Source organism: Ornithodoros turicata, chromosome 1 (genome assembly GCF_037126465.1).
Source record: "Ornithodoros turicata isolate Travis chromosome 1, ASM3712646v1, whole genome shotgun sequence".
NCBI lineage: Eukaryota > Metazoa > Arthropoda > Arachnida > Ixodida > Argasidae > Ornithodoros > Ornithodoros turicata.
The window spans coordinates 198,478,282-198,503,416 of record NC_088201.1 but is presented as its reverse complement, the minus strand read 5'-3'; the positions used below and the strand labels follow the sequence as shown (position 1 = coordinate 198,503,416).

Here is a 25,135-nt window from a genome sequence, read left to right as displayed (position 1 = left end):
ATGCAAACAGAAATCACATTACTCGTGTGAAAAATACACTACACATTTTTACATGACCAGTTGTCTTAAACCACGATGAGGGTAATATAGGGTAAACGGTAGATTCTCACGTGTATATCTATTAGGGGCTATAATGGATAGATAAAATAGCAAACAGGAGTTGTTGCGATACTTTCTGCTTCTATGAGCTTCACACAGGTTGGCGTACACCACAATAAAATGTTGTGCAAAGAATCTACAAAAGATGGAATATTTCGTTTCGTTTGGTTCTGAAAAAAAGAAAAGAAACGAAAGAAAACAACAACGCGGGAAACATGCGTCGGTGTTATTTTTACAGCTCCACTCAGTGGCTTCGCTCCAGCCACGCATCCCTATTTCTCCCTCTTTTCCTTTTTTCTTCTTTTTCTGTTCTTTGTTCTTGGTTTGGACAGCTGTTTCGGCCTGTCCAGTACTGGCATGGCGACGTTTGAGTTACAAACATATGCTATACGTGAAGCGACTCGCGTTGTTCCCTGCATCTGTCAGAATTGAAATTTGATTCAAGAGTAAAAAGGGAGACGTCATTTATTGAGTATGCTTCGGCTTGTTGCTAACGTCTGATCTGTGGTTATTAAACCTGATCCTGAAGGATGTTTTACTTTGTCCCACATACTGACATTCACATGCTTTACACTGAATGACGTAGATGACGTTAGGGGAATTACAGTCAAAATCTCCGTTGATTTTGATGGAAAAATTCGAATTTGTACTTTTGACAATCTGGGTACTTTGCATTAGCTTGCAGATTTGATATCTGCTGCCGCCACAAGGGCGACAGCCGGTCAGAGAGCGTCCGGTTTGTTAACTTTTGACCTAACCAGGCAATCCTGTAGGTTCCGAGCGCGTCTGTACGTAGCGCGTGGCGGTTCGGGAAATATCTGCCTCATCCGCTCCGACTGGAGAAGGATACTGTGGTGGCGGAGGAGTATACCGTTAATATTTGGAGCATTCCCGCCGAAAGTTACAACGAGGTTGACGCCGTCGTTGTCCGATGGACTAGTGCGTTTTTCGAATAGGGTTCGGCGATCGATATTGCGGGCTTTGTCTAGGGCATTCTCAACTAGGCTTGTAGGAAATTTGCGGTTGACAAACGCGCGTTTCAGTTGATCAAGATTTCTGTCTAAGTTTTCGTTGTTGGAACAGATACGTCTATACCAGATCGGCTATTCTTGGGGACTCACAAACCAAGTATCTTTTTCAGCACTTCAACTCCGGATGCCGACGGATGCCCACCATGTTCGTCTCTCGAAGTGGAGGGCGGATTCTGGACTTTCTCGAGGAGGTGGACGACCTACCGCCAAGCGTTCGTGGTCTTGCACTGCGGGACCAACGATATGCCGTACCCGGACCCGCAGCAGGCCTTCTCGGACTATCAACGACTCCTGGAAAGAATCAGGGCCAGAGGCGGAATAGAAACCGCTGTGTGCACACTGATACTCCCAAGATCACATAACAGACGTTTGCCCTATGTTAACAGGAGGAGGGAGTACCAGTGTAACCCGCGAGTCACAGTCTTCAACCGCCTACTAGTGAAGCTCTGCCGGAACTCGCACGACCTGTGCTACCTGGACCACCTATTCCACAAGCGACGACCAGCCCGGGTGCTTGCAGCTGACGGCCTTCACCCGAACTTCAGCGGGGTATGGATGATGAGCCGCAACCTGCAGGACCTGGTGCCCCGGCTACTACGACGACTGCCACAGCGCCGGCCTGACACACCTGCTATCCCGGATCGTACGTGGCCCACCATAGAGGAAGCCGACATCATGGGACAACGACGACGAGAACGGACGGCAAGGGCATCTCGACGAGAATGACTAACCGCCGGTGAGAGTACCCATTCCCATTCGAGTCGCCGGCCTTCACCTAGCACGCAAGGATTCTTGAAACTTCAAAAATTAGCCGACAAATCCGCTCGATATTACTCCCATCATACCGCGTTAAAATCTTACAAAGAACAGAACAAAATCCCCAGAGGACTTGCTATAAAAGTCAGGCCAACGTTCCACCTTAAATCAGCACATCAAGGTAAGTGGGAGGGAATCTTAAACAACGCTTCCTGCGCTTTAGTGGACGTTTTAATTGATCATTGTGAGGACTCCCTACGCCAGGTCTCTGGAGAGGTTGAAGACATCCGTAATAGAACCTCCCTAACCGAAGCCCACCAGTCGGATCTGGATAAGTTCGCAAAAGATAGGGCAGAAACACTCCTCAGCACCAAACGTAGAAAGCTACTCAGGGACAACGTTAACCCCGACATTGTGCCAAGTTTCGGAACCACAGAACAGATCTCGGAACCTGCAAACTGTATTCAATCAACTAATGACGCGCCTACCCCCCAAGTTGTCTCTAATCTAGAACGCGCTTCCACGATACCTTCCTCTTCGACTGAAGCTGAACCCGCGCAGTCCTCCAGTGTCTTAAACTTGTCCTCTCACTCCCCTACTGATTCGGATATTTCATTACTTAGTCGGGGCCTCTCGTTCTGTCCCAATTACGGAAAGCCAAATGAATACCAGCTCCATTTAGACTTGGACAACTTCGCACGACGTATGCGCCTCAAATAATATTTTCACGAGAAACCTCAAGGAGACGTCCAACCATTTCAACAACCCTCTAACTTTATTCCGGAAGCCAACCGCGATAACGCTCTAGATATGTACATACGAGCAGTTCACAACGACATTAGCAATGCGCACAACAACCCACCTAGCCGTAGGACAAAGGCGAATTTAACACCGGCTGAACAACGCAGTCTTTCTAACCTCCAGAACCGAAGCGACTTAGTAATTAAGCGTGCGGATAAAGGCGGTGCAATTGTAGTAATGGACAAGAAAGACTATATAGAGGAAGGCCTACGCCAGCTAGCTTGCACAGCATTTTACAAAGCCCTCGAGCCTGATCCTACTGCGCAAATTACCGCCGATATTGTTAAGCACCTAAAAGATCTTAAAGCTAAGAAAATCAAAGACGGCACCGTATACGATTACTTGCTTCCTAAGGATACCAGACCAGGCACGTTCTACATGCTTCCAAAAATTCACAAACCCGGAAACCCAGGCCGCCCAATAGTGTCATGCAATGGGACTGCTACCTAGAAACTATCTAGCTTTGTTGACTACCTACTGAAGGATATACCTCCGCAACTGCCTTCTTACATTAAGGACACAAACCATTTTCTCGAATTACTAATGGAGTGTGAACCTTCTCCTTCCAGCATATCAGTTGCACTAGACGTGTCCTCCCTCTACACAAACATCCCGCACGACAACGGCATCCTCGCAGCAGAGGAGGCATTCCAAATATACTCATGTCATGCATTTCACCCCATTGTTCTTTCCACTTTTCTCAATCTAATTCTCAAAAACAATAACTTTGAATTCGATGGCAAGCACTACTTACAAGTTAACGGAACGGCCATGGGCACTAAGATGGCGCCGAGTTATGCCAACATTTTTATGGGGTCCCTAGAAGAAGGTTTTTTCTCCAAACGTGAGAAAAAGCCAACCTTCTACAAGCGCTTCCTTGATAACATTTTCATGATGTGGCCGCATTCAGAGGATGACCTGAATGAATTTATTAACGACATCAACCAAGTCTACCTTTCCATCAAATTTACTCATTCATATTCCACTGTAACAGTTAACTTCCTCGACGTGCAAGTTACATTAACCGACGGGGTCATCTCCACTGACCTCTACCGCAAACCTACTGACTCCCAACAGTATCTTTCTTTAACAGCTGCCACCCGCGCCACACTAAACTCGCTATACCTTACAGCCAGGCGCTACGGTATAGACGTATCTGCTCCAACAACGAAAACCTAGACAGAAATCTTGATCAACTGAAACGCGCGTTTGTCAACCGCAAATTTCCTACAAGCCTAGTTGCGAATGCCCTAGACAAAGCCCGCAATATCGATCGCCGAACCTTATTCGAAAAACGCACTAGACCATCGGACAACGACGGCGTCAACCTCGTTGTAACTTTCGGCGGGAATGCTCCAAATATTAACGGTATACTCCGCCGCCACCACAGTATCCTTCTCCAGTCGGAGCGAATGGGGCAGATATTTCCCGAACCGCCACGCATTACGTACAGACGCGCTCGGAACCTACAGGATTGCCTGGTTAGGTCAAAAGTTAACAAACCGGACGCTTCTCTGACCGGCTGTCGCCCTTGTGGCGGCAGCAGATGTCAAATCTGCAAGTTAATGCAAAGTACCCAGATTGTCAAAAGTACAAATTCGAATTTTTCCATCAAAATCAACGGAGATTTTGACTGTAATTCCCCTAACATCATCTACGTCATTCAGTGTAAAGCATTTGAATGTCAGTATGTGGGACAAAGTAAAACATCCTTCAGGATCAGGTTTAATAACCACAGATCAGACGTTAGCAAGAAGCCGAAGCTTCCTGTTTCCCGCCATTTTAAACAGCCCGGACACTCAATAAATGACGTCTCCCTTTTTATTCTTGAATCAAATTTCAATTCTGACAGATGCAGGGAAGAACGCGAGTCATATTTGATTTATAAGTTTAAATCCGCAATCAATGAAGATCCCGGTGTACTGTCAACAGTTAGAAACTTAAACAATTAGCTATCATCCGTGTCGCCCTGTTCTTCTTCTCTTTCAGATATGGCTGGAGGACATCCCCGCACTACGGACAATGCTACGGAAAAACCCGATAGATGACTTGGCCTTACATGGACTATTGATGAAGCAACAGGGCCACGAGAACAACAACGCCCCAAACAACGACTTCCCGAGGAGGCCACCTAAGGCCCCCAGATACGATGACCTAAACCCCGGACTCCCAGATAATGATTTCACCACGGACGACGCCTTTGGGAGAAAGACGATGACCCCCAGCTCTGACTTCAGAAGATCCCGGAACGTCAGGGCAGTGACACCACACCGGACACGACAAACGAACCTTCCAGAACGTGACTCATCGACGAACGCCAGGTGGCGCGAATACACAAGATTACGTCAGCAAGCTGAACCCATAAAGGCTTTGGACAGTCTTGTTGCCTCTTCTGTCCCGAAGAAGGAGGAGCTTCCCTCCGAAACGTCGACACTTCCCCATTTTCCTAAATAATGTTTTAATTATGTAAAAAAAACCTTTGTTTGTATTCTATTAACACCTCAAATCCGTCGCTGTGTCCCCTTTCCTTTCGCTCATAATCCACGTCGCGGCTGTTTTTCATCTTTTGCTGTTTATATATATATATAGAAGTTGAAATAAAGGAATGCGGTTGACGACCAAAAATAAATAAAGATATTCAATAAGGATCAGATGTGGAGACAGTGCTTCTACAGGACAAGGTATAAAAGGTATAAAATTTTATACTTTGTCCTGTAGAAGCACTGTCTCCACTTCTGACCCTTATTGAATAGCTTTATTTTTATCTATAAATATATATATATATATATATATATATACTCAAGGAACGATGCGACAGCGTCAGAGGACACTGCGTGCAGCCATAGAAGCCATGTTAATCTGTAATTTTGAATTTCAAACACGTCTAGTGTCATTTACTTGTTTCTGTAATGACTTTTTTCCCCTCATTATATTTGACATTTGACGTTTCAAATATGCGTATTCGTGAGGGTCAAAAGCACAAAAAAAAAAGAGAGATCCTGCGGAGAGAGAGAGATTCTGCAATATTTCTTGTTGTAGGATTGGAAGACTCCTTCTGATTTCGTGGGAGTTTCATGCTACTTGAGGGCTGTTTTCCGCTATGGCTTCCGTAGTTCAGATGAGTCAGCAGCTAATGTCGTTGTAAAGTGTCGTGGACGACTAGGTTGGTTCGTTTCGGATTGCAAATAATATTTTTCGGGGAAGTGTTGCTTGGAACAAAAAGTCGGTTGGACACCGTTCCTTCTCTTTCACTCGTACCATCGAATATTTGTTGCCAATAAAGCCAAAATTTATAATCCCGAAATCCCGCAATTTGGCCTTGAGAAATCCCGGGATTTCGGGACGTGAAATTATGCTGAAATTAAGGGGTTTCGGGATCAAGAACTCCGAACCACAGCACCAGCGTTGCTTGGCATTGCGGAATACCGGTGACGTAACGGGGGCCAGCAGCACGGCACTGTTGCTCGATCTACAGGAGAATACGTGCGGGAGAAGGGAATACGGGAGAGAAACTTGAAGCGCACGCTTCTCACACAGTGGAGCGATTTCGCCCTGAAAAATTTTAGGCATATTAGTTCATCGGCGGGAAGAACCGTTTCCAGAAAAAAAAAAAATGGGGCTTCGGGAAATTTCGTAGTCCCTTTAACCCTCCTTTACAAATAAAATATAGGGGACAGCGGGGCAAAACGCGGCAATTTGCCTCTTAGTGCCACCTTGTTTTTAAACGTGCGGTGATAGAGATTAGATATTCCGGTTACGTCGGCGTCCACATGTACCCTGCTACTTAACATAAAGACGACGATTTTGGTGTGCCCCAAGCAGAGACGAAAAAAAGTGAACTGAGCCTTGGTAAATAACACAGCGGTCGAAACTACACGAATTTTGGCACAGTACTTTTTTCGGTACAGTGTAGTTCAAGCACTGATGCGGCCTGTATTAAGCTACGCGTTTAGTTATTACCGTTGGTTATCCGTCTAACCTTCCACAAACTTTCAAGAGATTCGCTCCTCCCGTTTTTAAGAGGGAATGTTTTTAACAGGGCGACACTCGTGGGGCAAAACGCGACACTTCGTTAATTAGTGGCGTCTCACTTTTAAACGTGCAATGGAATTCGTTGGATACCTGGACCACATATCCACTGTAACTCAGCTTAAGATCGACGTGATTGGTGGTCCACAAACAGAAAAAGAAATTGCTCAGTCAGGGTTGGTGGACAAGGCAGCCGGAGATAAGGGTCGTATTTTTGTTCGTCTCTCTTTTTCGCTGGTGGAAAAGGAAGAGTTTCCCTCACCCGAACCCTTCCCACATCGCTTCTCGTGGACACCTCCAACTCCATCGGAGCGGCTCTCCAGCAAGTGTTGGACGGCGTTGTAGCCACACTCGCCTTCTTATCCCGGAAGCCTTCCGTTACGGAATCCCGCTAGGGAACCTCTCGTCGCATATTCCGCTGTCCGGCATTTCAGGCACTTCTTGAAGGTTCTGAGGTTTGTGACCTGGACTGACCATAGCACCCTGGTCGACGCTTTCACCTCAGCTAGTTAGAGGTACTGCCCGCACGAAACTCGCCACTTAGCGTACATTACCGAGGTTTCCACCGACATTCGACACATTAAGGGTACTACCAACATCATTGCCGACACAATCAGCCGGGTTGAAGCGGTCGGTCCGGCAGCCTGCAGTTCTTACATTTACTCGTCTTGCTCAAGAAAAACAAACGATCCCGAGATGCAGCACCCTGCTGTCTCGCAGAAGACCAGCCGCAAGCTGAGAGACGTCACTTTCCTGGCTGCGCAATATCGGTACTCGATCCTCCGGAGCCGCACACCAGTCCTGTCCTGTGCCCTTCGTCCCTTTCTTCGACAGCGCTCATTTCTTAGCCCACCCTTGTGTGTGTGTGTGCCTCCACCATTATGATTCTTCGGCGTTCCATATGTCCGGGTGCGCGAAAGGACATCCGTCTCTGGGTGCGCGCCTGTACACCGTGTCAGCTCTCGAAATGTCATCGCCACACTGTCACGCCCCTTGGCACTCTTCTATCTCGCACGGACCGTTTCTCAAGGGTACACCTGAACATCGTGGGCACGCTACCTACTGACGTGCGTAGATTGATTTACGCGATGACCTGAAGCGGCGCCCATAGCTGACGCCACCGCAGATACCGTCGCGCACATTCCTCGGAACACGGATTTCCCGCTCTGGCGTCCCTCAAGAGGTTGTGAAGGACAAGGGCCCAAAATTCAAAAGTCGCCTCTTCAAGGCTTTAACTCTCTTTGTGGGTAGCACGGGTATCCGAACTTCGGCTTACAGCAATTGGTCGAGCGCTTTCATCGGCACATGGAGCAGGCCATCATGGCTCACGACAAGCGCACCTGATGTGCCGATATGCTGCCCGTCGTCTTCCTCGGCATACGTTCCGCCGTGAAGCCCAACCTCGCCTGCTCTTCGGCTTAGTTGGTGTACGGCTCTCCTCCTCGACTTCACGCCAGCCGTCTCTGCCGAGAATGCTTCTTCTTTTCTCACATGCGTTCGCCGACCTTTTGCGGCCATCCGGTTCACGCCGACCCGCGCCTCAGCTTCACGGTCCTCATTCGTACAGCCCAGCCTGCACTCATCGGCACACATTTTTTTGCGAAAGTGTCGCATTGGCCGCTCTCTAGAGCCTCCCTATTCTGGACCCTATAAAGTGATCCGACGAGGTCCCAAGACCTTCATTATCGACGTTCTTTGTACAACCCAGTCGGCCTCCATTCACCGTCTTAAGCCCGCCTTCCAAGATCACCCACCTTCACGCATCATCGCCCCCGTCCGCTCATAGGGCTGTTCAGCAGGGCAAGAGGGCGCTCCTGTTTACGGCAGTCAGCGCCACTTGTGGCGACTGTGCTAAGTTTTCCAAAGTAGCGTGTTCTCTCATCGCGCACATGGTATGTGCTGTGTCAGAATGACCAAGTTGTGTTACGTTTTTGAATAAGGTATAAGTGACCGAGGACTGTTTCCCCATCAAGTCGGAAGAAGGGAAACCGTCAACAGCGCGCGTTTTCGGCGCAAGGCAGAATATTATCAGACAGTCTCGAAATACGGGTAAAATGTGCCTCCCAGGTACCGTAGCTGTACTAGCACTGAGCGAAACCTGAAATGAATGGAACGAGCGCTACGAATGTTTGTCAGCAGCCAGTAGTTGGCTCTTTTTATGGGCGTCACATTCTTTCTTTTCCCCCTTTGCTTACTCCAACCAAAGCTACCACTTTTCAGATATCCGTGACTGTTTGGGAAGAGAGGAATATGGGAGTCAGATCACAACAGTCATCAGAAGAAGAAGTTAGATGCCCCTGCGGCTGAGATTATTAACTTTGAGACACTTTTGACACAGTGTGAATGAGACCTAACTTAATGAGAGACATGTCTCAAGTACAACACAACTTTCATAATCCAAGTACCAATTGCAATGACTCCCACTGGATCCTGCGTGGGTATGATGATTTTGGGGATCACATGCACTCGCGACATCTTATACTTCTATGCTTGCCAAGCACTCGCTATTTAGGAATTTGTTCCACCTATATCTGTACAATATGTAATTAATAATTTAAAAAATAAATGCATAATCCCCATTACTGATGATTTTCACATAGTACTAGGCAACCGAGACATAGCTCTACGTGTATGACAAAATGGCGTAGACACAGGCGAGCTGCTGGACGAAATTTATGAAAAAAGAACCTGAGCGTGGGGCACGAAGAAGATACAAAGGCAGAACAGCTCAAGTTTATAAGCTTGCAGAATCACACATCCATCAGCTTCAGTTTGAATGTAAAAAAAAAAGAGAATAAAAACAGGTATAATACAGGTGCGCTCCGGTGTCTTTTTTGCAGTTCGTGCATTTAATAACAGTGACGTGATTTAGGCTTTTATTTTTATCGTTCCCCGGGCCGTACATTCTCAGATATTGCACCGAAACAAGTGCAATACCGTGCACAGCGCATATAGTCTATTCGCGCATGTAATGTAATGTATTCTTCGTCTGTCGAGTCCACTCTGAAACTTTTCCTCCCAGTACCATCAGGAGAGAGAGGCACCGCGGGTGTCGCGCTGCCAAACTCTAGGCGAACGTCCCTATCGGCGCCAGACAGAGTCTCTAAGCCTCCCAGCGAGTCCGTAACGTGGGCCGTCACTCTCACCTCGTCCGCTCCCTCGGGCAACACCACCTAGATGCAGAAAGCCTGTGCGCTCGTTGACGTGACGTAACAATCAAGGGTCAGCCAGTCAGGATCGTGTTTTCAACGGCCGCAGCCAGTCACGCACGTGGTTTCAGCGGTTGTGGCCATGGAGAAGAACCACCGTCGTCTGCGAGTTGTCATTGAAAGTCCCCGCGTACAAAATGGTAAAACTTGGAAATAAAGCGCCAAACGGTCTCAGTCTTTCTCAAAACTGATTGCACTCGCGCTTTTTGTCTAAATATTTAGGTCTGCTGGTTACAGGTGATGTGCAATCATTTGCGAGTTCTTGAATTCGCAGAACGGTGAATCGTAATAGCAGACGAATTCTGGCTTTATATGTCCACATAGCGAGGGAGGGGAGAGGAGGCAATGCGCAGGCTTTCTTTATCTAAGTGGCGTTGGCTCGGCCGTTCTCAGTGACCTCTGCTCTGCAAGGGTAGAGCTCCTGTTGTTCCACAGACGTCGACACCCTCGTGCCGTACCGGTTATACTTTAGGTGTGTGGGAAGCGCGAAATAAAACCATTAATTTCTTAAGATCAGCTGGCAGCTCCAAACCTTTTTCTTTCACGCCCTCTGTAACGAGCTCTTTGATGACAAACTTTTTGAGTTTTTTAACATACTTCTTGGTTAAGCGCAGGTGTGATCTCCGTGCTGTGGAAATTTGGGGACCGGCCACATTCCTACAATGCATTGCCAAGTTTCCACAGGGCGTCAAAACTCTGTCCTTGGCTCCTTGCGTTTCATTGTGGCTATCATATACTAGTAATTGTGTGCTTCCAGAGTCTTCCAGTGTGTACGTTTGCACAAGGCAATGACTGGCCGAAAATATTAGGATAAACTACAATGCGATTGTGAATGGCGACATGTTTTGTGGCTGGGCTGTTCAGCTGTCGATGTGTAGGGCAAAGAAACTAACATGCTGAATGTCGTTCCTAAACAACTTGGTCTGGGTTGATTCCTTCATAGTTCTAAATTATTCGGGTATTGTGGAAGGACACAGTCGAGAGTGGTGTAGCAGTACAACACAGCCGATGTCGCTCATGGTGAGGTTCATTCCGGGACTCCGGGACAGGATTCGGATTGTGACGAGTTCAGATGGCGCTTCCAAGTATAGTCCTCCGCGGGTGAGCATTATCTGACCCGCATCCGACCCTACCCGCAGGTTCAAATCTGCAGCCCACACGCAACCCACGTCCCGTTACAAACTGAGACCCGGTTCGCACGCAGCTCGCATATTTTTTTCCAAAAGCTCACCGCACCCGCCCGCTACCCGATGAACGTTGATGAGTAAACTTAAAGTACTCCCTGGTGATGATTATATATGTCTGTGTGCATGGTTTCTTGTAGGGAAAAAGGTGCAAATGTGTGTTGGTTTCTGGCTTCAGGCATGGTGCTACGGAACAAGACATGGACAAAAAGGGACACACAGGAGCTGTTGTACACTAACAGTGTGAGCGTTTGATCCGCCCTTGTCAGCAACGTTTTCCTTCATGTTTCGAGTGCTGCAGCACAGACGGCCGAACGAATTGAGGGACTCAGTGTGACTTTCTAATAGCGTTTTGGTAAAATGCATCGACGGCACCGGACCACTGCCCTGCTCCGCACTCAACAATGACTCCTCGCCCCGACCCGCCGCTACCCGCTACACGAAAAACCTACACCGGCAGCAACGTGCGGGCCACCCGCAGGTGCCGCGGGCCGTGCAGGACTCTACTGTGACTATATCGGCGCATTCTGCGAAGTTCATGTGTGTTTTGTTAATTCAACCTTTCCTGAAGGAAAACGCTCGAGAATTCGCAGTGTAACCACATTGGTAAAATAGTGACGGCGAAATGCTTATTTTTTTTCTATAATAATGCCGCTCCTTTTTAGTCATCTCAATTCTACTGCTTCACGTGAAAAGAAGGCGAGTCCCGCTACATTGAAGTCCCAAGCAGCACAATGTACTGAAAGTCGAGTGCTATAGGGGTGGACGGGTAGGTGGAAGGCCTTGAACAGATTTGTGAAACTGAAGAACATTGATAAGACACATACTAGCCACCTCTGCTGCACTGGACTTTCAGTACATTGTTCTGCTTGGGGTAAACAGGAAATATTACTTTATAATTCCTCACACAGGTGTAACATTCCACTTGAATGAAGAACAGCAACAACAAAATGAAAAAAAGAAACGAATGGAAAGGAACGAAACATTAAATGGTTTAGAGCACAGCCGCAGCTTGCTTATCACGTTGTACAATGATTGAAACACGACGTGAGAAAGCACAGAACGGTGAGGGTGGAGTACCCCATTTCGGAGCGAACTACTGTGCAAATACTGGGTGCAGAACTGAAGGTTCGTGCGGAACTGAAGGTTCGTGAAGGTGCGGAACTGAAGGGCCGTTCACCAAATACCTGTACGCACGTGTATGCAGCGGTCCTCTGCCACCTCCAGTCATAAAAAAATTTCATTTCGTTACGAAGAAGTGAGTCTATACCTGATGGCTTACACGGGTCTGATTTGCTTGTAATATTTGCGCTCACGAAATTCCGGGATTTCCCGGAAGAAATCACGAGGCTTCGGACGTCCAAAAGTTGGCCGGGATCCCGGGATTTTCAGATCCGGATATCCCGATTGACAACCCTAACGTTTTGTGCTGCCGTCGTTCGCAAAACTCAGCGCGTTTTCTTGTTTTCAATTTTTTTATTCTTTTTTGAGACCGGGGAAAAAGAGAATCGAATACCCCCTCTACAAACTACGCCATTGGCAGTTTTGCTATAGTCCTGCAGTTTAAAGCATTCATTAATTTCAGATAACGATTAATTAACGAGGAAACAAAAATAGGCTTATATCTTTGGACCCTTACAAACATTACGCGCCAAGTCTTCTTTCAGTGCAGCGTACCATATTTATAAAAAAAAATGACTCCTTTATACTCATACTTCGGAGACTCATACGTCGGAGGTATGACGGCATTTAGAATGCCATTTGTACGAGCAATAACTCGTCTAAAAAGAAAAATGCCATGTGAACGCGATGGAGCAGTATGAATAATGCTCATCAAGCTGGTCACGCAGTACCCGATATCACCAATCTAAAGGAAGTGACCCATTCTCTTCTCTTCTCCTTCCTTTCGAGTTTTCATAGCTTCTCTCGCCTATAGCACGTGTACAAACGTAACGTTGCCTCATCTACGCACCACATGCGATTAGGCTAAGTACACTTTAGGAAGACGTGTTCGCAACTCATGGGCATGACAGCACAAAGAGACAAACACGACACAAGCCTGAACAGTAATCGACAGACAAATGAGCTGTGGCGGGCTCCATCTACGGACAAACATACACATACAGCCTCCAAGAGCTTAAGGGACTAAGTCAAGCAGTAATTCACGACAAGTCAATGAGTGCCTAAAATGTAACATCCCTGACCGGTAACAGGGGGTCGATGTCAACCTCTGGCGCTGGCACCGAAGGATTGGCTTTTTCGTGAATTACTTCTTGAAGCTCTATGAACTTGAATACATGAACCATTTATGAAACAACTGATTCGTCATGAGAAGATGAGATGACCCCTGTGTTGCATGATGTCCTCATGGTTGTTCACTACTGCAGTAAAGAAAGATAGTTTAGTGACAGGAAATGGATAGCCATAATTACTTAATAACTATTTTTAAACGTAATTAAACTATTTTTTGCAGCAAGATTATGTACTTCTGATAGAAGACAACACTGTACCACTTAGGTATTTTTCCTAGTGAACATATGTAGTACGCCCAAAATAGTTTGTGCAGTAGACCCTCTACAACGTAAATAATGTGGCTTTAGTCGCGACAGTAATTGCACCAAGTGCAAGGACAAATATTGTAGATTGTACGCATTTAGCGTACTATGGCAGCTGGACTGCATGTGAGGTGTCCGCAATTTCTTCATGCACCTGATGGCTAGGCAGACCCAGCTTCATTCAACCTTCAGCGTCCGCCTGTGGTATTCTCAAGTTAGATTCTTAATACTATTGTGTTGTCACCCTTGATACGGAGCGCAGTAACTAACAGACAGCTGCACAATGGATTTATGAGGCCTCCTATTTTCATATCGCAATAGTCTTAACGCGACTGTTCTGCTGTAGGAGCTATATTTTTCATAAGCATGAACTTAAACCTCGACTTACCTCCATATTGCTCTTTCTTTTTTTTTTTTTTTTTTTTGCCTTGGTCCTCGGGAGCACTTTGAAAATTTGTGTGTACGACATCTAGCTTCAGACGATTACATACCGGGACTCCAGATCGCCTCTGGAGTCGCGCCTTTGCCTATGATAATATTCATGGACGAAATCCCTGGAGTAAATTCGTTGCCTTCGCGTGTGGAACTTACTACGTACGGCAATCAATCGCTGCGAGTCAAAAGCTTCGCACAATTTGCACTATTGGTAACTTCTAATGGTAACACTTGAATGCTCAGATGAAATCTTCCTAACAGCCGAGAGTGTAGCCCCGTCGCATTCCCCGACAACATCGCTCGGCTAATCACAAATCGCTGGCAGCTCATAAAAGGCAAGGTCAGCACAAGGAAGTGCAACTTCCAAACGATGTCATGCCAAAGAAATGTTCACGTGTCACTTGTTTCCGGTGTTAGCAATGCATAACGGCTGTTTGCTAATGCACAATGCACATAGAAGGAAACCAAAGAAGCCAAGAGGCCAAGCCCATGCTGTAGTGAACTGAGCACAAGGAAGCTGATGAAGCTGATGAAGACGAACCAACGCCAGGCAACGCCGAGTACATGCTGACCATCTTAAACTCAGATCAACCTCAGCACCCTCTGAGTCGATTCAGCCCTTGCCCTGGCCACAAACGGACACAACGACAGCTACGTCAGAGAAGCCAGTGCAAGAACAGGACCCTCCCAGGTCGCCGCGGTACCCTAAAAGAAACCGCAAACCTCCGTCGCGATACGTCCATCTTGAAGGCAGGAAAGTAGTGGACTGAGCACGTGAGACGAGACGAACGTGAGACGAGGAATAAACGGTTATGTTCTTTGTGGCTCTAGCTCTCTGTGAGTCTAGGTAGACTATACTACACATGCCCATCTAAGACAGTTAAAACCTAGAGCAGTGACTTCGGTTGGCCGACGATTTAACAGCATGGCCGGGAAACCAAGAAATGTGTTTTCTAAAGAACTACAAATAGCTGGAGCAAAATACTTATCCCACATGTCATTAAAATATGCATATGTGCAATAGGTGATGACACGGTAGGTAGGTAATGCATAACGTGCAGGTCTCTTCACGAATTCTCAACTCCACATATCATGACATTATAGGTACAGAGCCAATGAGCATAGCAAGAAAACGTATGCATATGGAAATCGTTAGCACAATAATTCCGAAACTTGGCCATCCCGCAGCCCATTAAAATAGAGGTGACCTCCCTCCCTCTTCACGATGCCGGACGTTTTCCCATCTCCGCCCATGAACGTCAGCCGAAAACGTTACTACGACGTGTTCTTTGGGCTATATTTAGAGCGAGTTCACTGAGCAAAAAAGTCTTGCGCAACTGCAGGATTGCGCGGCCATGAAAGCATACTTGCTCATGAAAGTGAGCCTGTTTTTTGGGGCATAGTTTCTGGAAACGAGGACAGCGTTTCGGCACCGCAACTCTCAGTCCGTGCATGATATTGAGGTGTGACCTCCACTTTGTTTTGTGTGCACAGCGGAGAAGCCAAACACGCATAAGTACGTTGCCACGAATGGAAGGAATATTTTAATGACTTTTCTTGTCAATAGCGGGCATTCCGTGGCCAAACCTACACAAAATTCGGGAAGTGATTGTTGTGGAAACTGGCACCTCAAACTTGAATCTGAACTCAGGCCCATGAACTGCTCTTCGTCTGCTGTAATAAAGCCGTCGGGAAGAGAAATCATGTGAAATGGGTCCAGTCGTGTTTATTGTCCTCGATCTGCGGAAAGTACTTCTCAAACTGAATCTTGAGAGCCGGGATATGTCCTTTAATATAACTGAGGACTTCAGCAGTGTCACACGATCCTGCACTCTGCGCCACGACTGCGCGGTGCATCGTGAAGGCAGGGCGTCCGTGTATGCCGCGATAGACGCAGACGCCGTGGCATTTTGAGGGAGGGAGTGAACCTCAGGACATCGATTTTCGCCTTCTTGCGTGCCAAATCAGGCTTGAAAGCGAGTTTCTTGTGACGCCTCCAAAGCGTTGCATACCCTGCATGTAAGTGCGTTTATGAGAAACCTCCGCATCTGCAGCCACGGGCTTCCTGGTAACGCAGAATAGCGAACATATCCGTCGCATTTTTTTTTATTTTTGAATGTTTCACAGTTTTGGAACCACTGACTTAGCACACAGGAGTCCAAAGGACTTAGCACACAAGATTAGACAAAATTCCGAAGAGGACATCACTGCACTATGTCACTACGACAGCCTCCACATCGTTCTCTTTCTCATTTTTCACGGCTCTGTACACACATAATGTAAGGAAATGTTTATGTTCCAAACACGTAACTCACAACTTTTATGATGGCACATATTCCACACTTTTTTCCTGCGTTCAGATTGTCCATCTTGTACCAGATGTCATCATGAGAATAATGTTCGGGTATGCTGATGTCTTGCAACTTGACTTCTCCCTCGTCAGCGTACACAGGTGACAAGCTGCAGAGGAATAAAACATCGCAATTAAAATAATTTTCGACCAGAATGCATGAAGCGAGTGTAGTGTCACAATCAGTTCGAAACGCACACTTCGTGTTCACTAACACTTGTAGCAAAGTAAAACATTTCCCAAAGGTTACTATGCAATGAATCCTGCGCGTTTCTGACAAGTCAATACAAATTCAATTAATTCCCCAAATTCTAGTTGGTTTGAATGTAACTGCATGTGGAACTCTAGTGTTTCTGAGCTGCCTATTCACAGAACGAGAAATTATGTGTCTCTTATGATATGCACAGAAAAACAGCCGCTCTTGAGAGGGAGACTCGTGTGTGCTCTGGAAGAGCTCCAGCCATTTGGTGAGGGGAAACAGCTTGCTTTTCAAGTCACCAGTAGAGACGATGATGCGAAACCATTCGCACCATCATCAGTTTTTCCATTAGTTTTGGGGGACTGCCTGGTTGGGGTTGGGAACAACCAATTCGTCCTTCATGTAGGCGGCCCCCTGCCGTGTTATACACATGAAAGATAATCACAATAACAACAACGAAAGAAAGAAGCACGAAGACAGAATAACTGTTCAATACGCGAGCTTTCGGGCAGAGCTTGACCTTCTTCAGACGAAAGCAGCAGACAAAAACATTGCTTATATAAGGAGTGGGATCGGTGAGAGAAGGAATCAAAGAATAAGAGAGAAGCAACGCATGCAACAGAAGCAACGCGGCATCTTTGCGTTGCTTCTCTCATTATGCGTGCAGCATTTTACTCAAGTATTCACAACAAGTAGAGCACTACGCAATGATGATCAGGTATGCACAAGAGACAAATGATTTGCGGAAAACTTATTCGATTAATATTTGATGCAAGCCTGTGACTGACGTGCTCATCGACTTCCCCATAAAGAAACAAACAATGTGTCACAGTGATACTATACATACTAAACATTTTGCAAGCATGTCTACTGACATGTTAACATGTACTAGCTACAGAAATATTTGCTCTTCCTTCTGTTTTTCTAACCGTCCTCTGAAAAATTCGATCGTATACACATACAGTATAAAAAAAGAAAACATTCTGCGTCTGGAGCATTGTCACCACTCCCTGTTCGTAAAACATCTTTGTTTCCGTCATTGCTTCCATTTCCAGCTGGTGTTTTTGTTTTTCCAACTTCAGGACCTCTCCATATAGCCGCGCAGACGGCTTCCTTTTGTTTCTAGGGGCACCTGCACTGTGACTGCGGCTTGGACGTGGGGCTGACTGCGGAAGCCTGCTTCTTGGTGATTGGTGGACATCAGTGGGAAAGCATGGCACAAATGGTTCTGTGACCCATCTGGGAGAATGCCAGTTGCTGAGTCAACAGTGGAGGAACCCTCACCTCGCTGTGTGGCCATTCTGCAGTGGCACAGAAGTCCTACAGACATGTGATCGGTGATGCCACGCTATATGTGATTTGTATTAATCTTGACTGATCTTCCAAATAAACATGAATACTGCTGTACACAACGCCGCTTGGAAACTTACAGCAGTTTCACTGGAGTCTCTGCCCTATCAATCCCTCCAGTAATCCCAATAACGCCTGCCGCCCTGCCCCTATGATCTCAAGGGCAGCGGACATGACAGACGGTATCTCTACAACCTGGCCCTTTTCACCAAAAACAAACAAACAAAAGTATGTCGCCAGTGTCCCTTTTTAAACAGCTCAGCCACCTCAAAAACAGATTAGTTGTACTCAGCTCTTCCACTCCTCTACTTACTTTGCGTGAACGCATCCTCATGAAAGCATTTTTCCTTCTTTCGTTTTTGCATATGCACCTTACTCACATCAAAAGTGGGGAATTGTGACTCAGTGTTGATTTAAAAACAATACAAGTTACGCAATTTTAACACTGCTACAAGCTCCACATAACAACAAATGAATTCAAATAATGAACACAACAAGCGCCGTAGTACCTACTTACCTCTCTTGTTCATTTTTTTTTTTTTTTGCGATTTATGGTGGTGGGGTAACCTTTATTTCGAAACTAGCGTTACCTCTTCCCACGCTTTTCGTTTCGTTTGAGTTGTCACGTCTTTCGAAACCTTTCTTCTTTTCTTTTTTTTTTTTTTTTTTTAATAATATGTTTTCTCGACGTCCTACGAGAGTTCAAGCGTTTCTCCTTCATCCAATTCGGTGCCTTCGGCTTTTTTTGCTTCAGCAGTTGCCATCGTAGAGCGTGCCAGGCACACACTACTCACGCCGTTGAGCATGTGAAAACGTTTATCGAGTCTACTGGAATCGCCTCCGACACCTATACCGGCAGTGGTTGGTCCAGAGCGTTCAAACAGAAGGCAGGACTAAGTTGACGATGGCAACGGAAGAAACGCATTTGTGGGATGACTTTACCATCAATAGCTATCTCACGTGAGAATCTCCTCACCGTCGTTTCGAGCAAATCACTCGGAGGGTTTTATCTTCTTCTTCATTTTCTTTTCTTTTTTGTGAGGGAAACTCTTCGCGTAAGTCTTCTCAGCCGTCAGTTTGTTTTCAAGCGTTTCGTTTAAACAACCCCAGTAGCTGCTGAGAGGGGCAGCCCATTGTGCTGAGTATATAGAGGGAAATGATCGCTACCTCTGGTGTCGACATCCGTAGCGCGCGACAAGTGGTGAATTATGTCGACTGTGCACCAAGAAAGATCGAGTACATCGAGGTATGGAGGGCAGTTGCGACGCTCCAGCGTAACAACCATGAGCTGTTTATAAAAGTTTCACGGATTGAATATTTCCGTTTTTTCCGAGCGGATGACTTAATGAACAACGTTTGCATATGACGTCACGCTACTGCGCACATTTCCAAAGGTGCCCTGTAGCCTACAGTGGCAAAAGGGTGGCACAACTTTGCGTTTTGTTCCGTGTCTTCCATCATGATTCCACTCGGGTGGATGTTTGGACGTGTTGAACATGGGTAGTATAATAAACCTAATTGTGCAAGGAACACACATTGCCAGTGGTAATCCGTGGAGTTTCACGTTAAGTGTTGGTGTCGCTCAATTCCAGTGCTTACCCCCAGCTATTCCCTGTTACTGTATGCCGTTGTAACCGTTGTACCCGATGCCGTTGACGACGTTTGTAGATATGTGATCTCAAAGAAATACAAAGTATAACTATATAACTATAATACAAAGTAATTAGCATCAATTAGAGATTGAGGGTAATCAAAGCGAGTAAATGTAAATGAAGACGAATTAAAAAATTCAAAATGATATAATCTTACCTACGGTAATTAAAGGATAATCACTGGGTGATTAAAAGTAATTGAAGCTAATTGAAGCTTAAATTAATTGACTTACATATAGTAATTGAAAGTGTCGTACCGGAAGTCAAGTATAGACTGGAAGTGGACAACAGGAAATCAGATTAGACAGGAAGTGAAGAACCGGAACTTGACTTGGAAAGGTAGTGCATATCGGAAGCCAAGTACAGACGTTAAGAGGGCAACCGAAAGTCAGATTAAGCTTGAAGTGTACAACCGGAAGTCAATATGGATCAGATGTGGATACCGGAGTCAGTATAGACGAAAGCGAACAACCAGAAGTCGAGTGGACTGGCAGTAGGTACTGAAAGTCAAGTATAATGCGAAGTTGACAACCATAAGAGAGCTTAGACTGGAAAAAGACAACCAGCAGTCGAGTTGGACTGGAAGTCGATATTTGAAGTCAAGTTATACTAGCTTCAACGCCAGTTATACTGGGAGTGGGCAACCGGAAGCAGGTTTAGGCAGTCACTCAGAAGTAACGTTAACTGGAAGTTGAGAACTGGAAGCCAAGTTGGACCGGACGTGGACAACCGAATGCCGTGTTTAGACCGTCAGTGAACACCCGAAACTCGGGCTTAGACTGGAAAAAACCAGATGCTGACGCGTTTTTCTCACAGTTACAGCTAAATCGCCACTGATTTTTTAACCGGCTGCTTAGCCGGCTTATTTCTGCCCACCTGAGGACTCATTTTAAAGTGTTCTCAAATGTCAACGAGTAATTCGCGGAAAAGACAATGTTTCCCAGCGCGGGGGTTGAGCTTGGACCCTCCTGATTGCCCGTCAGACATGTTACACTTACAGCACAATAGCATGGCTTTCTCCATGAAATAGTATGTCTAAAATATTCGGTCCAGGACAAGTCATATACCCTTTTCCACTCACTGACACACTAGGCACGGCGTCAATAATGAACACATTGGCAAGCAAGCAGACTCAACATCTCTCTAAGGACTCACAGAATACATACATGCTGCAAGAGCTTGAAGGGACGGTCTCGTGCAGCCGGGGCGATTATGAAACTTAGCCAAAACTAGTTTCACGAGTACTGTACACATACAACCGTCAAAGTTTCATTGGGAATGACCAAGTCGTTTTCGAGGAATTTGTCGAAACGTGCCGTAAGAGCAGACGACGAAAGTTGCGCCTCTCTCATGCAACGTCACGTATGACGTCGACCTGCGGGTGCGTCGTCGTTGTCATGGTAATTGTAACTTGCAGAAGCACCTTTGTTTGAGTAATCCCCTTTGTCCTCGAAATGGGGACACTCAGGCATATACCTCCGCGAGCCAAGAATGTAGTCCGAGCATTGACTGTGGGGTCTCCCATAATGTGGAACACAATCGGATACGTGGAAGCTAAGTCACGTGTTTTCTTTCCGCGAGTATTTAATGCGGTTTTTAAATAAACACGTTCTCCTTCTCCATGTACGTAGTCAACGACGCTTGATTTCGAAGCATGACCAGTGTACAAAGGAGAGTGTAATGGAAGCGCGCGTAATATGTTTTTGATCGGAGCTGTAATGCGACCCTGCGCGCCGATGGCCAGCGACTTCAGATTCGTGATTGGGGATGGGTTGTTCTGCGACTTTTAACTTGTTTCTGAGGATGAACATAGTTGTTCTGAACCACCTTGCCACTTAGAACCACCACTACTTAGAATGCGCGTTTTTCACCTGAGAACTGAAAGAAAATGTACCAGAGTTGCCGCGGTGCCCAGTAACTTCTGATAGTCGTCTGCTCACGCCGATGCACTAGCACGCGCAAAAGCAGACGATTTCTGTATCCTATCACGGACTGACCCGCGGGGCGACGTGGCCGTTCTTATTGTTGCCAACACAGATCGTGGCGTGCCCTGCAATCTTTATCAATTTAATTCGGTTATTTAATAACTGTGGCGTGTTTTGTCGGGTAAATTAGCAGTATTCCATTTCCAACAAAGGGCAATCGGATGGTACACTTTATGAAAGGGGCAGGGGGTACGAGACCGTCCCTTTAAGGACAAAGTAAACAGGTAATTCCGAAAAAGCCAATGCGTGCCAGCGGGTTGAACATGAACCCTACTGCTACGGTAATCAAGGGGGTCTAAAAACGAATGAAAAAGAAAGAGAGAAATAAACAGCGGCGATTTTCCATTAAGCACGTTTTCCGGTCTAAGCCCGACTTTCCGTTGTCTTCTTCCGGTCTAACCCAACTTCTGGTTGTCAACTTCCCGTCCATAATTTACTCTGCTATACACTTCCGTTATTCAGTGATCACCTAAACCCGATTTTCGGTTGTCTTCAGTACTCCGACAACTTGACAAGCTTATACACCTACAACTTGACTTCCTGTTCGACACTTTCAATTACTATATGTAGGTCATTTTAATGAACCTTTAATTAGTCTGAATTACTTTCAATTACCTTGTAATTATCCTTTGATTATCGAGGGTAAGCGCAGCCTACCTGAGATAATTTTGAATGTTATTCAATTGCCTATAATTACATTTACTTGATTTGTTACTCTCAATTCCCTTCTAACTCACGTTTCATTACCTTGAATTAAATTTAGTTAACCTGTTTATTGTTTTTGTTGTTAACCATTTTAGTAACCTGTAGTTACCTTTGGTAATCTTTCATTTAATTTAATCTTCCTCTTACTTACATATGTCTTATATTCATTGCATTTAAACTCACCTTTCTTGCTTTAATTGCCTTTCATTACCTCTAGTTACCTTCAATTCTTAATTACCTTCGACTACTTCAATTCTAAATCATGTACCTCTATTTAGATTCACCCTCTTATATCCCTTTACATGTCCACTTATACTTCTGACTCGCTGAGGTGTCACCATCTCATATGATGACAACACACAAATACAGCCTTTTCCAGTTTGACACTTCTATAGTGCTAACGCATTAAGAAAGATGATACAAGAGGCACAAAACTCCTTGTGTCAAATGTGAATTCACAATCGTTTACCAGATACCGTTATCGTGCGAAAGAGTTTTTGTCGGTCATTGAGGTCATGTTAAAGAGTATGGGTGTATGTCGGTTTTTCAACGAACGGAGATAAAAGGTTATTTCAAAACAAAAACAGCGAGGATGACATTCGCCGGGTTTCTCATAAAGGGACTTCGGGGAAAATCAACGAATCAACGAATCAACGAATCAACGAAAACTCAATTGCTTTGACTTAAAGAATGCAGAGGACCCACCTAAAATGTGAAGGAAGCGTGGGTTTATCGGTGCGACTGTCACCGCCTTTCATGTTGTGACGTCATCATTTCGTGTTTTTAACCTCTTCTTCTTTCTTTCACCTTCCTCCTGGGAATATTTTGTCACATTGACGAGTTACTAGTGGGGCCAGTATGGTCGCCCTTCTCTGTGTCTGTCTTGTTTGCTCCAGTTAAATCGTGTACTAACTGACCCATTCAGCAACATTAATTAGTGAATTGTTGACTTTGTCCCTCAGGCTCTTGGGGACTGTATGTGTTGTGTTTGTCCCTAGATAGAACTCACGACGGCTCATTTGCCGATGTGTTCTCAGCCGCCGCCATACTTCGTGTACGAATGTGTCACTGAGAAAACATGCAAGAGTGACAAGAGCACGGCGCTGGCTTATCCAATAGCCCGAGCTTTAAATCGGCCGGGACCATACATTGCCTGGCTTAGGAAATGCTAGACCCTGTGTTACACCTCTGTTAGTGATCTATGCTCAACTTTTACTGCCTGCTACACTGGGCCGGGTCACCCTTGACCAACACCGTTCGACGTTTACGGCATCCTTGGCTACATTCAATGTAACGCCACCGGAAGCTTTCACGTTCAAGACGCCGAATCAGTGGACCACTTGGAGGAAACGCTTTCTACGTTTCCGCACTGCCTCTGGCCTTAACGACAAGGCTGGGTTAAGCCAAGTAGATGCACTGACCTACATTATGGGTGAACAAGCGGAGGACATGTACGCCACGCTAAAGCTTAGTCCCGAAGACGCACAGAAGTTCGACAAGGTGCTAGAAGCATTCCATGCCTACTTCGCTCCGTAGCGCAACATCATCTTTGAGCGTCAAAGTACAACAGGATTTCGAATCTGTGGAGTAATTCGTGACTGTCTTGCATTCAATGGCAGACTTATGAAACCATGGGGCGCGTCGCGAAGAACTGATCCGGGACAGACTGGTTGCAAGCATTCCTGACAAGAAAGTTTCGGAACAACTACAGCTCACTCCGAACTCACTCTACAAAAGGCTACCACAGCGGCTCGCCAGCTAGAAACTGTCCGGCTGCAGCACTTCACAAAGCTGACTTCACAAAGGCAATGACGCTACAGTACATCGACTAACGACGCACAAAGTGTCAGTGGGGTACGAATCAAGGAGACTGGCAACCAGGAAGATTCACGCAGGCACGACCCGCCCTTCTTCAAAGTCAGGTTCCCAAAAGCTCTGCCGGTGGTGCGGCCGTGACAGGCACGCAAGACAGGACTGCCAAGCAAAAGACAAGATATGCTTCAAATGCAAGAAGAAGGGGCACTTCTCATCAGTTTGCCTTTCGGCTAAGCAGACCCAATTTGCCCCCGACGGAACTACTGCATTTCTAGGAGTCGTAGCTCATGGTGGAACGTCGAAATGGCAAGTCTCAGTCCTTGTTCAAGGAATACCGTTAACGTTTCAAGTTGAAACAGGAGCTGACGAAACAGGTATACCAGTGAGCGTTTTCCCTAAGCACTTCACGGGAATCCGTCTCGAAACTCCCAAACGTCGCCTCCGAGGTCTAGACGGAAAAATGCTGAAGGCCACAGTATGACCTCTCTTCAGACAGTTTTTCAAGGACAAGAAACCCAACAAGACATTGACGTCTCGAAGGAACTTCCTACGTAGTTTGCTTGGTCAGCCAGCCATAGAGAGCCTGAAAGTGCTTCGGACAATACAAATGCTCTCAAAGGCGTCCCCATTCGAAGAATATGCTACGTTCTTTCAGGGACTGGGAGTTCTACAAGGAGATTACGACATAAAGCTAGCTGCTGATGCTAGGCCCTTTGCCCTTTCATCTCCACGGAGAGTACCACTGCCCCTATAGCAAAAAACAAAAGAGGAACTTTAGCGCATGGAGAAGCTAGGAGTCATAACGCCAGTCGTGGAACCAACAGCCTGGTGGGCGGCAATGGTAATCGTCCCAAAGAAGTCAGCAGGAATTTGACTTTGCATCGATTTCCGCTACGTACTGCGTGAATTTCATCTTATCCCTTCTGTCGAACATTCACTCGCAATACTAAAAAGTGCAAAGGTCTTCAGTAAACTCGACG

The 25,135-nt window shown here is 46.1% G+C and overlaps 1 protein-coding gene across 3 annotated transcripts in view; it reads right to left on the bottom strand.

The window, feature by feature from the left end:
• LOC135378933 (caspase-7-like) overlaps positions 1 to 16,568 on the bottom strand; it is a 201,420-nt gene extending 184,852 nt beyond the window's left edge. For all 3 annotated transcript variants that reach the window (XM_064612116.1, XM_064612117.1, XM_064612118.1), the window contains exon 1: positions 16,415 to 16,568. In XM_064612116.1, the coding sequence (XP_064468186.1) occupies positions 16,415 to 16,468 (54 nt within the window). In that variant the 5' untranslated portion in view covers positions 16,469 to 16,568. The remainder of the gene's footprint in view (positions 1 to 16,414) is intronic.
• Positions 16,569 to 25,135: the final 8,567 nt, after the last annotated feature.